Source organism: Coenobita brevimanus, chromosome 107, assembly GCF_032717465.1.
Source record: "Coenobita brevimanus isolate Jiangsu-jjx chromosome 107, ASM3271746v2, whole genome shotgun sequence".
Classification (NCBI taxonomy): domain Eukaryota; kingdom Metazoa; phylum Arthropoda; class Malacostraca; order Decapoda; family Coenobitidae; genus Coenobita; species Coenobita brevimanus.
In genome coordinates, this window is record NC_137060.1 from 19158111 (window position 1) to 19176956 (window position 18846).

General features: G+C 41.4%; 1 protein-coding gene across 1 annotated transcript in view; it reads right to left on the bottom strand.

Moving 5' to 3' along the window:
• HERC2 (E3 ubiquitin-protein ligase HERC2) overlaps positions 1-18846 on the bottom strand; it is a 433977-nt gene that overhangs the window by 143190 nt on the left and 271941 nt on the right. Inside the window, exons 55-58 of the mRNA XM_080285543.1 lie at positions 5046-5267; positions 3271-3432; positions 1728-1991; positions 1214-1423 (exon numbers count right to left, since the gene is read on the bottom strand). Coding sequence (XP_080141669.1) covers positions 1214-1423; positions 1728-1991; positions 3271-3432; positions 5046-5267 — 858 coding nt within the window. The remainder of the gene's footprint in view (positions 1-1213; positions 1424-1727; positions 1992-3270; positions 3433-5045; positions 5268-18846) is intronic.

Genomic DNA, 18846 nt, shown 5'->3' on the forward strand with positions numbered 1-18846 from the left:
CAAGAGTGAGAGCAGTGGAAATGAGTTACTTGAGAGGAGCATGTGGAGTGACGTGGAGGGACAGGTTGATGAATGAAGAAGTGAAGGAACGCTGTGGGGTGGATGTGGATGTGGTTGAGAAGATTAGGAGAAATACACTGAGGTGGTTTGGACAAGTGAAGAGAATGGAGACTGAAAGACTGACTAAGAGGGTGTATGTAGGTGAGGTGGAGGGAGGGAGAGGGAGATGTAGACCGAGGATGAGGTGGAGGGATGGAGTTGAGATGTATATGAGGGAGGGGGGGGTGAGTTGGGGGGAGGGTAGTCAAATGGTGGGTGACAGAGCGACTTGGAGGCATTTTGTCTGCGGCCACCCTTTGCGGGATTAGGGCGTCAGGCTATAGATAGATAGATAGAAGTAGCTGTAGTTTGATATAATGGTGAGTGCTTGTATGCCCTGTGGTCCAAGGCGTTTAAGGTGAATGTTGCTTATGTTGTTTGGTCCACAGGCAGATGAGTGCTTTGTTGCTAATGATGTGCTTCGTCTGGTTGCATGTGAAAGGTGCGTAGTCTGGGTCTGTGGGGAACTGTCTTTTACGTTCGCTCTTTGTTTTCCTTAGGATTATAAACAAGAGGGAATAGGAAGTCTCAAGTAGATTCTCAGCCTCTCTGTTGTAAAAGATCTGAAGCTGCTTACAACATAGGTGCTAAGGTGGTGATGTAACATCCCTGATTCCCTAAGCCAATATGAAGAAACATAAATTTTTGACCCTATAGTCTCATCTTTTACATTGTACAGGAGATTCATATGGAGTATTTTTTCTCCCTTGCCCAGTATCCTGTTTGAACATTTCAATTCACTGATGTACTTTACAACTTATTCTTGTTATTTCCAGATAATGCCAGAGGGCTGTGGAGAGACTTTTCAAACAAAGAGAGTTATATGTTATGATGATTTAAAAAATGTTGGGAATGTCTTCCTTTCAGTGATCTCAGGTTTAACCCCTTCCTTCACTCTGATGGCATATTTTTTTGGTTTTCTTCCTACTTTCAGACAATTTTATTAGCTAATAAGGCACTTTTCAACCTGGTGGAGTTAGACTCATCCTTCATGAACTCATTCAGTACGCTGGCACTCATCTAAACTGAACTAAATCATCTTGAAAGCACAAAAATAAAATGGAAAAATATGTCACTGGTCTGAAGGGGCTGGTACTACAACCCTATGACCAACCTGCCCACTCTTGGTGAGGGTGAGTGAGAACTGAGCACCACATTCAATCTGACACACTCCCAGTCCATTGAGGCGCTCTATATTCTGTGGGAGAGCACACCCTTCAGAACCTCCCCGCCCCAGCTTGCCGAAGTCACCGTCACCCCACGAGTACACCATCCCCTCACTGGTCAGAGCAAGTGTTTGTGCATCACGGCTACCACAAGCCACCTGTAGCGTGAAAGAGAGAGAGAAATTTAAATTTGTAGACTATGCACAATCACATAAACATATTCCAGAAACCCTACCTAAATTTTAATAGTAAGTGAAAATGAAGCATACTAAAACACAGTGCCACTGGCAATGTTCACTGAGTATCACAACTGGATGTTGCAGCTGTAGACTAACTGCAGATTTTTACAATAATTTTAAAGCATCAAGCCAAAGGTACCTAGCTGAGTAATATAGACAGAAAAATCATGAGACACAAGAAAATACTGTAACTTATTGCAGGAATCCCACAGAACTTCCATACCTGTATGACCCTCTGTCCTGTAAGAGCCTTGACCAACTTTGGCCTTAGCTGTGTTGTCGTGTCCCCAAGACCCAGACGGCCATATTCCCCAAGGCCCCAGCAGTACAATTCCCCACATGATGTGATGGCTGCTGAGTGAGAGCTCCCACATGCAATGTCTCTGATACGTTTTGACTTGAGAGCCTCCACCAGCTTTGGTTTGTCATAGCTCTGGCGATTCCCATGGCCTAGCTTCCCATCCTCTCCTTCACCCCATGAAAACACCTGCAGTAAGAAGCTAAGGTCAACAAATAATCCACATCAGTATCTTTCAAAGAATAACAACAGTAAGGTATGGGAGAATACACAACAATGTTCGTAAGTTCTGTCCCTGACACTACACTGTAGCTATGCTTGGAAGTGGGAAAAGCACTGCTATTGCTCCTGTAGGCATTTCCTTTTTCCTTTTTCATGCATCTGACTCTGAACACAGGATAGGGAAATAATTCCAGAAATTAAGCTGTCTATCTACCACACACACCTACAAACGACCTGATTCCCAGCAGCCCTCATATGTTAGTACTGAGCATTAGTACCGTACCTGGCAAGAAGCTCTATTGTGATATAAAGGATATAACAATAAGATCTAGGTTCGTTTTGCCTCCACACCTAAGGGTGCAGGTAAAAACAGTGAAAGTGAATAAACTGTAAACTCCTGATAGAGAAAGTACCTAACTGCTTCCCAGTCAATATGAAAACCTTTGATAAGGACAAAAAAAGGAAAGAGGGGAGACTGAAATTGAGCTTTCTTCCATCCATCCATCATCCAACACTATGTTGCACCATGAGGAGCATAGAAGCCCATGGCCAGGCAAGTTGGTCCTGACCTTTAAGGTGAAAGTGACCAGCCTCACTAATCCCTGTGTAGCATTAAGTGAGCAAGAAACCCTAACCTCCCCTTGGATATAAACCTACACTGGCTCAATCCGATCTGAGCACCTCAATTATCCACTAAACCACCAGGTGCCATCATTTGGTTATATGGTTACCACTCAGTGTATATGAAAAACAAAAACTATCATCAAGGTCATAATACAGCTCTGGGTGGTTTTCCCTGGGAATTGTCTCCTTTCTCTCCTTGCTTCAGCCTTTCGTAGCATCTGAAACAATAACCACAATATCCCACACAAGGGAGAATGGGAGGGTAATTTTTCTTTCTTTTAACTCTGAGCATGGGGTTAACAGCCTGTTCTTTAAGGACTAAAGATCTTCCTATGTTCCACACATCAATTGCATGATACCACTTCAGCACTGATACCCTCCATTCATACCAAATACTGTACAAGCTAGGTCTGTCTCATTCTGGACTGGTGTACTGGGGAAATATATCTGATTTTAGGTACCATAACTGCAAGGTTTAAACATAGGGCAATCATCAGATGTCTTATAAGGTCTATACTGAAAGGGTTAGATTACACTACAGTGCACTATACAGTATTTACTTTTAAGGCAATAAATATCTACAATTGTTCTTGAAGCCCATCAACACAGACCAGTGGCTGACCTTGCCATCAACTGTGAGTGCCATTGCATGCCGTCCTCCAGAGTGAACTGCCACCTTCTTGACCACATACTGGCTGAGTGCAGTAACCTGGCGAGGTACTGGGATGTTGCTGCAGTGGCCTAATCCCAGTCGCCCTCCTGTGCCTTCACCACAAGCATACACCTGATGACACCACAAACACATTACCAATACCTACTGCATGTATGACACCTGTATTTTTTCTTATTCATAATACTATACTGTACGTCAAAACAAGTACAGTAAACAAAGTAATCATGCACAGGCCTATTTTTGAAGAGAAATAAGGAAATTTAACTTTATATTATTCTATGTTCAATACAGTATTTACATTATGTTTATCTTCATACAACATGCAATATATCACAACATCACACAACACTGCAAGATATTTTGATATTTTCACTAACCTGCACAAACAAAGTTATACAAGTCTCTTCAATTTCATCAGTACAATGTCATTTAATTCTTTTCTGGCTACTGTCACACAACTCCAGATTAGGAGACTTCTGTCAGAATGAATGGATTAAAAACTATCCTCATTAGCTCCTAAATGATGAGATTTTTCATTCTGCCTACAACCATGCTCTTTTATTCAACTTAAAAGACATTTCATACACTGACAGGAACAAGGATGGCTGAAACACTTCAGAATATGCATCTAATAATACAGTAATCCCACATTTATCCAGTGTTGCACTACCTGACTCTATTGGATATGTTTATGCAAAGCTACAGAATGTGGAGAATGTTTTTGGCATATCAGATACAGCCAGGATTCTGGTGGCTTCAATGATGATTGAATGGAAACGTGGCCCATTGGACTGGGCAAACTTGGGCTGTCTGGACACTGCTACTCCTCACCCTACCCTAGGGTTGGAAAGGAGGTCCGGATGATGATGATGATGATGATGATGATGATGATAATGATGCACTACCTGACAAATGTCATTATCCAATAAAACAAAAAATCTGGCTGATCTATAACAATATCCATTTTTTACTGCATTAACCAACAACACACAAGGAAACCGAAATTTCCAAACTGCCCACCACTCCCGGCAACACCCCAGCAATCCACGTGCCACCAGAGATGCATGCCAAAACAAAGGCCACTGACCGATCCACCTCAGTCACAGAGAGTAAGTCGACTGGGGCTGGTGCATTGTATGTTCATCAGGGAGTTTCAACATTGTTACCATACCAGAACTTTTGCAAGGGCTTATGCTGCTTGGACTTGTGTTGGCATGTGCGTGCATGCCTGTAGTGTGGTTACTGGAAAATCGTTACCAACATCCATCGAAGGAATGTAAACCCCATCAATGACAAAGGAGACTTGTACAGAATTTTACAGGAGGGTTATACCCCTTGTAGAGGGGTGGGGGAGTAATATGATATTATCCACTCCCCCCCCCAAAAAAAAAAAAAAAAAAAATATCCAACAAGGCTTTGGCTAAGTTATGAAGTATAAACAGGGGATTACAGTATGATGTAAAGAGATGTTCACAGGAAACCTTAGCTTACTTGTAAGCAGGAAGAGGACAAGGTGCATGGATACAAACAGCATCATTAAAACAGTAAAATAAATACTGTAGAAACTCTGGCTACCTTAAGATGATTTTATTAAACAATGAGAGGCACCTCACCTTTCTTAAAAGTTTATGATGTCCTGTTAAAGATTGGCCAACCTAGAAGAAATATTGGGGCTGGGAGTCAGCCTATGAACACAGATACTGTATTCTGTTAGGTGTCTATACCTTGCCCTCCTGTGAAACAACGAAGAGAGACTTGGATCCGCCAGCTACGTGTACTGGGCGTAGACTACTGAGCGTCTCTGACAGCACTGGCATCTTCACCTTGGACCCCTTCAGACCACCCAGCTGGTCCTTGTCGTTCAGTCCCCATACCAGCACCTTTGGCTCCCCCTCATAGTTTATCAGCGATGTTAAACTCTTGCGAGACATGTCTGTTATCTCATCCTGTTAAAAAATTGAAATTACCATTCATTCAATAGAAACTAATACTCTTCCATATAGTAATGAAGAATAAATATAACATATAAACATTCAATGACCATGAATTATTGAATAATGAAATTCCACAGTAATAATCAACCCAAGTGTCACTACAGAGAATCTCATTCATCCTGACACTAGTATGCCTGTTAACTAGGTACATATCTATACATGCACTTTACAAGGTAGTCTGCGTGGGTCAGCAATTTTTTCACCTAATGGCTCTTTCCAAGGACCATGGTCTCCTGCAGCAATTTAGTCAATTCCCCTAACCCTGAAGTTCCTTCTCGACACCATTCTACAGTATGATTTCCAAAGCCTGCCAGCAGAGGCTCTTACATTCAGGTCTAGATGGCACTTTACTCATTTATCTGAACACACTCTCTTCACATGTCCACACCACCTCAACCTACCAGTAAACAACTAAGCCTACTCATATCTCAAATATGATGCAGATGATGCTCTGCTGACTGCTATAAGTGAACACATACCTTAATACAGTACAGTACTTGAAATTTCAGATATACAGTAAGACCTTATTATAACGGAGTAATTCGGCCCCAAGCCGGTCTGAAAAAAGCAAAATTCCAATAAAAGCGACATCCGGACATCCCCCTGCTAAAGTGGATTTTTCCGAAATATAAGACATCAGTCCAGATCGCACCAACGGTTTTTAAACTGTTTTCACTTCCACTGCAGTACTATACTGTAATATACAGTACCTTCACTACAATAATCAAATGGTATAATATATATTATAACACTGTACTGTACAATGACTGACATGTCTTTTATATACCTTATTATGGTGAACATAGCTGAAGTGGTCAGGTAGTCCAGACTGCTTCTGGCTTTCTCGGACTTTTTCCGACATACACTCAACCCCCTGCTATGGCGCGTTCAGCTATCACGTTTATCTGCTATTACGCATACATCAAATGCACAACCATACATGGTATCATGTACCCCAAGACCGCTATCACGCGTCGAGTTTGAAGACAGGCTAAGCGAAACTTATTCACATGGCACTTCATACGAGGTTTGCTCAGGATACGATGGTTAAACGGAACGGTAATGTGGTAAAATTGCCGACGATACCACAGGCATTTGGAATGCATCTGAACGGATTCCTGCCGAGGATACGACGGGCAAAACAGTGTGAACAAAACCCATTCGACTCGAAAGAATATATCGTACTACAGCATTGAAATTTAGCCTAACACTGAATACTTATTAATACTGTATTTTAGAATAAATATCAATCGTTTTGAAACCCTTATAAAGAGTTAATATTTCCTGTGCCAAGAAAACTGTGATGTTGATAAAGTAATCACGTGTTTACAACTAAGACGGGGCTCTGGCAACAGTATGAGGAACGTGTGTGATAGTGTGCAAGTTTTGTTCCACTTAAATCTTCCTCGGCCGTTCCTGATATGATGTACCGTGTGATACCCCCTTTAGCCATAGACACTAAGAAATCATGGAGACAGCTAAAGAGATCTGGCGGCAATTAAGCCACTCCCAAGCCTCGGAACTCATCAAACCACCCAAGCCTTAATCCTTATAAAAGTTTGATGGCCTTTTATGTTGTTAATTATTCATTATACTGTTATCATTAATATAATAATGCTTTATTTCCCGTTGGAGGAGGGATTGGCAGGAAATCGCTGGCATAAAGTGGTTAAAAGTTAGAAAAATGGGCCACCAAAAAAACAATTAGAAATTTTCCCATTGATTGTTCAGTTCTGCTGTCGCGTATTTAGCTATCACGCGCGTTTGCTGTGACCAATTAGGTGCGATAGCAGGGGGTTGAGTGTATGGGAATTTAGTCCGGTAGCTCCTCAATTCCGATAAACATGAATTACGGTCTACTGAAGTCCGTCATATCGAGGTCTTACTGTACTTCATAAGTGTAAAGGCAATACAAAAGAAAAAGTAGCATAATACATGGTCATGATAACTTACAGGCATGATCTGAATTCAAACTATGCTGGCAAGTGTGACTCTGAAGCCACGTGCATTAAACATGTGTAAATATTAGCTTCAACGCAAGTGCCTCACTCTGCACTTGTCTAAACAAGTGCCATTGCTGAACTATGCTTCACTTTGCTCAAAACCAACGATTTATCATCTTCGCAGGAGCATGGAAATGCCCTGCTGCATTTGCCACATAATGTAACATCAATGGGGTCAATTATTAGGGGCCAAAACATCCGTTTAGAAAAGTTTAATCGACAGGAATTGATACGGGTCCATCTGTGACTCAATTCAAACCATCATGCCAAGCTTCATCAAAATCATATTTCCAGTTTCAGCTTCAATAAATACACACACAGACATAGAGGAACACAACAGGTCAGGGAAATACGAAAGAAACAAATCAAGGCCCCTAAAGGTAACCTTCCAGAGTGTAAACACTGTGGAGCAGATACTAAAAAATGCAAAGAATCTTATGGAAAGACAGGAGTTCAAAAATGTATGGATAAAAAGATGCCTAACACAAGAGGAACTGGAATTACTGAAAGAGAAGAGGGAGGATGCAAAAATAAAAAATGAGGGAAGATCAGAGGATGAGAAGAATTCATTTTTTTACAAAGTAATAGGATTGCAGGTACGAAAGTGGTACACAAACAGGAGGGAATAAAAAGGGGGAAGGTAGTAGAACCAAGTCATGACAAGTGGATAAACAAGATGATTAAGTTGATGTACTCAAATGGAGATGGAATGGTATCTCAATTATTAGAGATGAATGATTATATCAGAGAAAATGAAACACATATAATATGCCTAACTGAAACAAAATTAACACCAAGGATATCAAATGACATCCTAAACTTAGAGGAACACAATACATGAAGAAGAGATAGGAACTTAAAAAAAGGAGGAGGAATTATAATATTAACTAAGAAAAATCTAAAAGTCAAAGAAATAGAACTAGATATACCCTCACAAGTAGAACTAATTGCAGTAGAGATCAATACATCTGAAGGGAAAGTAATTGTAGCCAATTTATACATGCCATCCAGACCAAACACATGGGAAAGAGGCAAACATAAGGACCTGGCAGAAAGTACAATTCAGACTTTAAAGCATTATTACATAGAATGGAAGAGAAATCGGAAAGAATTATACTAACTGGAGATTTTAATACAAATATAAATTGGAATACTCTAGATATAATAAGCCAAGAAAGCTGTTGGGAGCAAAAGCTCCTGGATCTCGTACAGGAGTTTTTCCTAATGGAACATGTAAGGGAAAGCACAAGAAAAAGAGGACTCGTTGTACCCTCAATGCTGGATCTTATATTTACTAGGCAAGAAAACGATATTGACAATTTAATATATCACCCTCCATTCGGCAAAAGCGACCATGCAGTACTAAACTGCAACTTCAGGATTGCATATGACATAGTTAACAGCAATGAAAGTTACAAAAAGAGCCTAAACTATAAAAAGGGAAACTATCATGACCTAAAGAAGTACTTCGTAGAAACTGAGTGGGAAAAGGAGCTTAGAGGACAAGATTTAAATGTTATATATAAAAAATTCTGTGAACTTTATGAAATAGGAGTCCAGAAGTACATCCCATAGCACAAAGAAGCAGAAAAGAAAATAAAGAAATGGTTCAACACAGAATGTAAAAAAAAAAAAAAAAAAAAAGAGATTTGTTGTGGAATCGATACAGAAGACACAATAGTGAAAGGGCTTATAACAACTATTAACAGGCAAGAAACGATTATACAAGAATAAGGAGGGAAGCCCAAAAACAGTTTGAGGAGGATATCATAAATAAGGGAAGCCCAAAAACAGTTTGAGGAGGATATCATAAATAAGGGATGCCCAAAAACAGTTTGAGGAGGATATCATAAATAAAAGTAGTGATCAACCGAAGCTATTTTACAGCTACATCAAAAGCAAACCAAAGTAAAAGATAAAATACAATCCACTACGGACGAGGGAATCACCTATACACAAGAGAAGGATATTTGTGAAGTGCTAAATAAGAATTTCCAATCCATCCACTCATGCGATGTTGTGCTGCTCTCGGGTGTCTGTCCTTTCCTCTCCATCCTTCTTTCCTTCCATTCTCTTCTGTCTTTCTTTCCTTGTCCTTCTGCCTACGGGTGACTTTACACTCACTCTTCTGTCTTTCTTTCCTTCATTCTTTCCACTTCCTTCAGCCTGGGGGTGACTCTACACTGAGTGACAAGACAAATGGTTTCCTGTGCACTAGAAAACCATTAAGCTGGGTGGTAACCATATAACCAAATTTTGGCACCTGGTGGTTTAGTGGGTAATTATTGCGCTCCAATCGGATTGAGCCGGTGAAGGTTTATATCCAAGGGATGGTTGGGGTTGATTGCTCGTGTAATGCCACTCAGGGATGAGTAAGGCTGGTCCCTCTCATCTTAAATGTCGGGACCGACTGCCTAGCCCCGGGCTCCTACGCTCCTCATGGGGCAATGTAGGATTGGATGATGGATGGATGGATGGATGGAAAAAATTTTGAGAGGGATTATGTGGAACATTCATGCCCACACATGCTACCAGATATACAAATACCAGAAAAAGTAATACAGGAGGAGTTAAGTAAATCAGACAATGGAAAAGCAAATGGTCCTGATGAAATTTCATGTTGGGTGCTACATGAATGTGCAAAAGAATTAAGTAAACCATTATCTTTAATTTTCAAGAGATCCTTGAGACAAGGTAAACTGCCGGATATTTGGAAGAATATAAACATAGTTCCCTTATTCAAGAAAGGGATTAGACAAAATCCACTCAACTACCGACCAGTATTGCTAACCTGTGTTGTAAGCATGGTATTAGAAAAGCTTATAAGAAAAGCTTGGGTAAATCATCTAGAAGAGCACAATATGATAACAGAAAGACAGCTTGGTTTCAGAAAAGGAAAATCATGTGTTACTAATCTGTTGAGCTACTATGATAGAGTAACAGACACACTACAGAAAAGAGAAGGATGGGTGGACAGTGTCTATGTAGATTTCAAGAAAGCATTTGACATAGTGCCACACCAAAGACTTTTATGGAAACTGTACCATCAAGGAGGAATCCGAGGCAAACTGTATTGTTGGATGCAAGATTTTCTCATAAAAAGAGAAATGAGAACAGTACTAAGGGGAAATTACTCATCAAGGAGAGAAGTGACTAGCGGAGTTCCACAGGGCTCAGTGCTGGCACCAATCATGTTTTTAGTGTATATAAATGATATAAACAGTAACACTGGAAATGAAAGCTATCTAAATATCTTTGCAGATGATGCAAAAATACAAAGGAGAATTACTAACACAGACTCTTATAATGAGCTAGAAGAACAATTAAATAAACTTCATGAATGGAGTAATACATGGCAAATGGAATTCAATGTGGATAAGTGTCATGTAATCAAGTTTGGTAAAAGTGGAAAAAGACCTGCGTGGGATTATAAGTTAGGAAATAAAACCCTACACACATCAGAAAGAGAGAAGGACCTAGGTTGATTATCAATAACAGACTATCTCCGGCTGACCACACCAGTGAGAAGGTACGGAACATGTACTGTATACACTGCTTGCAAATATGAGAATAGCATTAACGATGAAGACATGCTAAGAAAGATAATAACATCATTCATCAGACCAACCCTGAAGTATGCATCAGCAGTCTGGAGTCCTCATCTCAAAAAACACATAGGCAAGATTGAAAAAGTTCAAAGGGCCGCTACAAGATGGGTACCAAACTTAAGGGATCTAAGCTACGAAGAAAGGCTATAAAAACCGAATCTACCAACACTACAGGAGAAAAGGAAAAGAGGTGACATGATTATGCTATATAAATGGATATCAGGGAGGGAGAAAATAGACATAAATGATTACATAACCTATGGGATGCATCAGCAAAGAGGACACTGCAAAAAACTGCATAAAAAGAGAGGTGATAAAGACGTGAGGAAATTTAGTTTCCTCAAAAGAGCAGTTGATCAGTGGAATGCACTACTGAATGAAATTGTGTGTGCCAAAACAATTCACAAATTTACGGATATGTACGATAAATATGGTTTAAGACACAGGACAGTACAAGCTTGACTCATTCCTGTAAAGATACAATTAGGTAAGAATTAGGTAAGAACACCACACAGTAAACTAGGAAATTCAACCATACACACATCAGAAAAGGAGAAGGACAAAGGAGAGATAATCAATAATAGACTATCTTCAGCTGACCACATCAACAGAAAGAGTGAAACATGTATACACCACCTGCTAATATGAGCAAAAGCATTCCCAAATACAAATGAAGACATGCTGCGAACGATAATCAAACTATAAATTAGACCAATCCTGGAGTATGCATCAGTAATCTGGAATCCACATGTCAAAAAACACACCAATAAGACTGAAAAGGTACAAAAGAGCCACTACAAGATAGGCACTGAACTTAAGAGATTTAAGCTGTGAAGAAAGACTAGAAAAACTGAACCTACCAACATTACAAGAGAGACGGAAAAGAAGAGATGATTACACTATATACATGCATCTCACAGAGAGAGAAAAAAAGACATCTATCAATCTATCTATTGCCAGATGCCACAATCCTGTAAGGGGTGGCCATTTGACTTTGAGTTAGTTGTTTTATGGGGAAGGGCACTAACCCTCCACCAACCAACTTACTGACACGTAGGGAGCACGTATGGTTTGGTTATATGGTTACCAGCCTGCACTGTAAATGGTTTCTTGGCTTATATAACATATGGGGAAGCATCAGCAAGAGGACACTGCAAAAAAAATGCATAAAAAGAGAGATGATAAAGACGTAAAGAAATTCAGTTTCCCAAATATGGCAACTGATCAGTGGAATGCACTACCAAAGGAAATAGTGAGTACCAAAACTATTCATAAATTTCAGGATATGTATGATAAGAATGGTGTAATACACGGGACAGTACGAACTTGACTCATCCATGTAAAGATGCAATAGATAAGAACAGTTAGATAAGTAAGAACACATGCATGTTGGGAGTAGATAAAACTGACAAAGAAGATCTGTTTTTATGGGATAAGAGAGCAACAAGAGGACACAGAATGAAACAAGAAACCAAGCTGCTTGAGGGATATCAATAAATATAGTTTTCCTTATGGATGTATAGACCTGTGGAATAACCTGGACAAAGAGACCTTCCAGTCTAAAAACTTAAACGAGTTTAAAACTATATTTGACTTATTGAGAAACAAAGACAGGACCCCACGAGTGTAGCTCATTTCCTGTATATCACAATTAGGTAAATACAAGCGTGCATGCACATACATGCATGCACATACACATGCACACATACATACATGCACACAGACTCACAGACACACACACACACACACACACACACACACACACACACACACACACTAAGACAAGAGCATGGAGTGATGATGAATACCAGGAAATGTCAGACATGGTTAGTTATTTACAGAAAATGATTGAGAGAAGCAACAATAAATTTTAATGGGTGACTTCAAATGTAAAGAGGTGAACTGGGAGGAATGGGACTCAGGAGGCAGTTAAGATTTGTGGGGCACTATATTATTAAATATAACAATGAACAATGTGATGAAGCAATGGGTCAGAGAAGAGAGACAGTTCCGAGGTGAGGACATGCCAGCAAGACTAGATTTACAGTTTACCAAAGAACCCGATGTAATAGAATCCTTGAAATATCTTGTGTCCTATTGGAAAAAGTGATCATGTGGTCACTGAGTTTCAGATGATAACAGGAAACGTGGAGCCACGAGACAAGCTTTATGGCAGGGAAGATACAACTTTGGGAAAGCAAACTTTACAGGATTGAGAAAATTTTTCAAAATGCAGATTGGAGAAAATTCAGAGAAACAAGAGAGATACAGATGAAGTGGGATATTTTCCTAGGCCTCTGTAATTCGGATGTGGAAAAATTTGTGCCAAGAGTAAGGGGGGAAGAAAACAGGAAAAAGGAGTGGTTTAATAGGTGTATGATAGCAAAAAAGAGAGACACGGCATGGAACAATTGGAGAAAGAGAAGCAACAACAAAACAAAGGAAGAATATAAAAGAACTAGAAACGAATACACAAGAATATGTCTATATCTATCTATATACCTAGGCTGCTTCCCCCAGGGAAAGGGAGGTAGCCGAGACAGGACGACACACTCCCCATTTACTCATCCATTCAAACACATTCATTCGCATCTTAGCCCCAAAGGGGAGACCAGACAGATCCTCACCGCACCACACCGCACTAGGGTCAACTGCGCAATGCAATCAGTGACATCCGCAGCAGGGCCCGACAGCAGAGCTGGTTTACCCCTGCCACATCATAACAGACTCATCCCCTTACCCGCACCTGACCTGAAATAGCTGATCAGACCAAACGCGGGAGAATATCCCCTCAGGGCTGCGTCATCACTTATTCATTCACAATTTCTCTCCATTTACTTCTGCCGCGCACAGCCACTCTTCCTTGCTCAACAGACATCCCTCTCGCATCCAGCGCTCTCTTCACACTGTCCATCCACCCTATTCGTGGTCTTCCTCTCAGCCTTACACCTCTCACATCAGATCTTTTTCACCAATCGCTCATTATCCATTCTCTCCATATGCCCAAACCATCGTAACACCCTCTGCTCAACTCTACCAGCCATCTCCTGAACAACCCCAGTTCTCCTTCGCACTTCATCATTCCGCACTCGATCCATACGCGTCATTCCACACATACTCCTCAGACACCTCATCTCCATTACATTCAAACTTTTCCTCTCTGCTACACCCATATTCCATCATTTCAGCCCCATATAATGCAGTCGGTACCACAACACCCTCATACAGCCTTCTCTTTACATCCATTCTAAGCGAACGACATCTAAACACTTTTTTCATTCCTCTCAGCACCTTTCCTACTTCATTTATTCTAAACTTCACTTCTGCATCTATTCTTCCATCCACAGCAACATGTGACCCAAGATATTTAAAACACTCTACCTCCTCAAGCAACTCGCCATTCAAAACGATATTCATCCCCCTACCATCTACTAACCTCGTACACTTCATCACTTTACTCTTATTCTCATTTACTTTCAATTTCCTCCTTTCACACACCCTTCCAAACTCCTCTACCAACTGTCTCAATCTCTCCTCTGAATCAGCCACCAGGAGTAGACTGTAGCACCAGTCGAGCAGGGCAGTACTCCCGAGGTGGATGGAAAACTGATGACAGGGAGAGCTGGAGCTCCCGTTTCATCAGCCCTCAGGACTAGTTCCTGACCATCCCCCTTTGCTGAACTTTTTCAGTGTCTCAGTTACACAGAGAGTAGGCCAGCATGCTCTCCAGTACAAATTTCTCTAACTATCTTCACCAAACTACATGCACAGTACACACTACACTTCCTATTCAAAAATCAACAAAAATGGCGTCTACTAATCAAGCCTCGGAGTCCCTAGGGGGGGGGGACCATAAATGCCCCCGCCATCTGCCCCTCTCCCGGTGACGACTCGAGGTGCCTGGAACCACTGTCTGACTCTCTTCTTCTTCATTTCTGCAACATTCGCGGCCTTTCATCTAACTTTCGCTCTGTTGAGCACCACCTCTCCTCCTCTAAACCTCACCTTCTTTTTCTGACGGAGACTCAGCTGTCTGAGGCAACCGACAGCAAACCCTTTTCTGTATCCTCCTACTTTCTCTATACTCATTTCAAAGCCAAAGGTGGCTGTTGTGTATACATACGCAACGACTTATCTTGCTCTCGTGTTCCTGAACTTGATTCTTCTGAATTCTCCTCACTCTGGCTTCGGCTTTCCTGTCATTCTCTGACTAAATATATCTGTGCTGTTTACTTATCCCCTAATTCTACTGACTATCAAAAACTCTTCGACTATCTTACTTCTACGATGGAACACATTCTGTCCATTTCTCCTTTCTCTGAAATCTCCATTCTTGGAGATTTCAATGTTCACCACCACCTTTGGCTCTCCTCTCCTTTCACGGATCCACCTGGTGAACAAGCCTACATCTTTTCTATCCTTAATGACCTAGAGCAACTTGTACAGCACCCTACCCGTATCCCTGACCGCCTTGGAGAGAGCTCCAACATACTTGACTTCTTCCTCACAACTAATCCTTCTGCTTACTCTGTTAATCTTTTCTCTCCGTTGGGCTCCTCCGATCACAACCTTATTACCTTAACCTGTCCTATCACTCCGGTACGGCCTGTGGACCCTCCAGGGAAACGTCGTCTGTGGCATTTTGGAGCCGCGAACTGGGAGGCCCTCAGGCAGTACTTCTTTGATTTTCCCTGGAATGATTATTGCTTCCATGGCCGTGAGCCATCTGAGTGTGCCTTGCGCATTACGGAGGTTATTCTCTCGGGCATGGAAGCATACATTCCTTTCTCATATCCTTTGACTAACGCAAGAAAGCCTTGGTTTAATCACGCTTGTTCTAATGCTGTCCGCAACAAGGAGAAGGCCTACAAAAGGTACCGGAGCCAACCCACCCCTGAATCACATCATCTTTACGTTTCTGCCCGGAATCGTGCTAAGTCTGTTCTTCGCTCTACTAAAAATAATTTCATCCATACTAAATGCTCTCAACTCTCCAACTCGTATTCTTCCCGCTCCTTCTGGCACCTTGCCAAAAATCTTTCTAACAACTTTACCTCATCATCCTTCCCTCCTCTTTTCTACTCTGATGGTTCTGTAGCTATTTCTTCTACTGATAAAGCAGATCTCTTTGCACAGACTTTCTCCTCCAATTCCACCTTAGACGATTCCGGTGCTGTTCCTCCATCACTTCTCCCCTCTGACTTCCTCATGGCTGACATTAAAATTTCTTCAGTTGATGTATTTTCTGCCATCACTGGCCTCAGCACTAACAAGGCATATGGGCCTGATGGGGTCCCTCCTGTTGTTCTCAAGAACTGTGCTTCTGTGCTTACACCCTGCCTAGGCAAACTCTTTCACCTTTGTCTGTCAACTTGTACCTTTCCTTCTTGCTGGAAGTTTGCTCTCATTCAGCCAGTCCCAAAGAAGGGTGACCACTCCCAACCCTCCAACTATCGTCCAATTGCTTTAACGTCCTGTATTTCAAAAGTTTTCGAGTCAATTCTTAATAGAAAAATTTTAAGGCATCTTTCCTATCACAACCTTCTTTCCGATCGTCAGTACGGATTCCATCAGGGACGCTCCACTGGCGATCTTCTCACCTACCTTTCAGACTCCTGGTCATCCTCCTTTCGGGACTTTGGCGAAAGCTTTGCCATTGCACTTGACATCTCAAAGGCTTTCGATCGAGTCTGGCATAAATCTTTCATTTCCAAACTGCCCTCCTACGGTTCCTATCCTTCTATCTGTGCCTTCATCGTTAGCTTCCTTTCTGGTCGTTCTATAGCCGCTGTTGTAGACGGCCATCGTTCTTCTCCTAGATCTATCAACAGTGGTGTTCCTCAGGGCTCTGTCCTATCACCAACTCTCTTCCTTTTATTCATCAATGATCTTCTAAGCTGTACATCTAACCCTATCCACTCATACGCTGATGACTCCACCCTTCACCTTTCCATTTGGTTCCCGCAACGCCCATCTCAACAGTTACTTCAAGAAACAAGGGATGAGGCTATGGCACACCTAATGTCTGACTTGGCTCGTATCACTGACTGGGGTAAAAATAATATGGTTGTCTTTAATGCATCTAAGACTCAGTTCTTACACCTATCAACCCAACAAAATCTTCCACAGGTATACCCATTAATGTTTAATAATATTCAGCTTAATCCTGCATCATCCTTGAACATGCTTGGGATTTCATTTACTCGGGACTTATCTTGGAAAGACCATATTACATCTCTTGTAAAATCTGCTTCCAAGAGATTGGGTGTGCTAAGCCGACTCCGCTCTTTCTTTACCCCTGCACAATTGTTGACTCTATACAGAGGTTTTATCCGCCCCTGTGTGGAGTACAACTCTCATGTGTGGGGAGGCTCCCCACATGCAGCTCTTCTCAATAGGGTGGAGTCAAAGGTTTTTCGTCTCATTAACTCTCCTCCTCTTACTGACTCCCTTCAACCTCTGTCTCTTCGCCGCACTGTTGCATCTTTATCTCTTTTCTATCGCTACTTTAATGGTCACTGCTCCGCTGAATTGTCTGCTTGCATTCCTCCACCTCTACGACGGGCGCTTAGCACCCGTCTGGCAGCAAACTCTCATCCCTTTTCTGTCCAACTCTCTAATGCAAGAGTTAACCGTTACTCCCAGTCTTTCATTTATGCAACAGGTCAGCTCTGGAACTGTCTCCCTCTGTCTGTATTTCCTGCTGCCTATGATCTCCAGTCTTTCAAACGCAGTGTGTCCAGGCATCTCAAAATGATCGGATCTTGAATTTGGCTCTCTCTTGTATTTTGTTTTTCTCTTGGAGGGAACTGTTACTGCGGGCCATGGCCTTTGGTTCCTTCTTCCTCGCATTAAAAAAAAAAAAAAAAAAAAAAAAAAATCATCTGCAAACAGCAGCTGCTTCAGATTCCACTCTCCACCATCAACATTCACCAGACTCAGAAAGGAATTTTGAAAACGGTATAATAGACAAATGTAAGGATGAACCCAAACTGTTTTATAGATTTGTCAATGGGAAACTGAAACAAATGGAAGGAATCACCAAACTGAAAGTAGAAGGAGAGGTCTATAAGGATGTGGCAATGCAAGCAGAAATAATGAACAAATGTTTCCAGTCAGTTTTCACTAATGAAAAGGAGTTTGTGGAAGGGGAGGGAGTGATTAGAAATGTTGTAATAAAAGATATAAAAGTGGAAGTACAGGAAGTGTATAAATTACTGGAAACTCAAGATGTAAGGAAAGCCCCAGGACCAGATGGAATCTCTAATTAGGTACTGAAGGAATGGAGAGAAAGGCTGGCGGATAAGATTCACAGTTTAATTGTGTGTTCTCTGGAAGAGGGGAAAGTGCCTTTAGAATGGAAGAGGGCAAATGTGGTACCAATTTATAAGGGAGGAAACAAGGAAGAACCCCTGAATTATAGACCAGCGTCCCTAACCAGCATGGTCGCAAAATTGTGCGAGAGAATTCTGAAAGATAGATGGGTAAAATATCTGAAAGAGATGAATATTTTGACTGACAGTCAGTTTGGATTCAGAAGTGGAAAGTCATGTGTTTCCAACTTGTTGAGCTTTTACTTAAGAGTGATTGACATGCTACAGGAGAGAGATGGTTGGGTAGATTGTGTGTACTTAGATTTTGAGAAGGCCTTCGACAAGGTACCCAACGAGACTAATGTGGAAACTAGAGCATATAGGAGGACTGAAGGGGAACCTCCTGGACTGGATGAGAGACTTTGAGAGACAGACAAATGATGACAGTAATAAAGGACAGGATGTCTGGATGGAGGGAAGTAACAAGTGGAGTCCCACAGGGCTCGGTGTTGGCGCCAGCAATGTTCCTGATTTACAAAAATGATATGGTAGATGGAGTGAACAGTTATGGAAGCCTGTTTACTGATGATGCTAAGATCATGAGGAA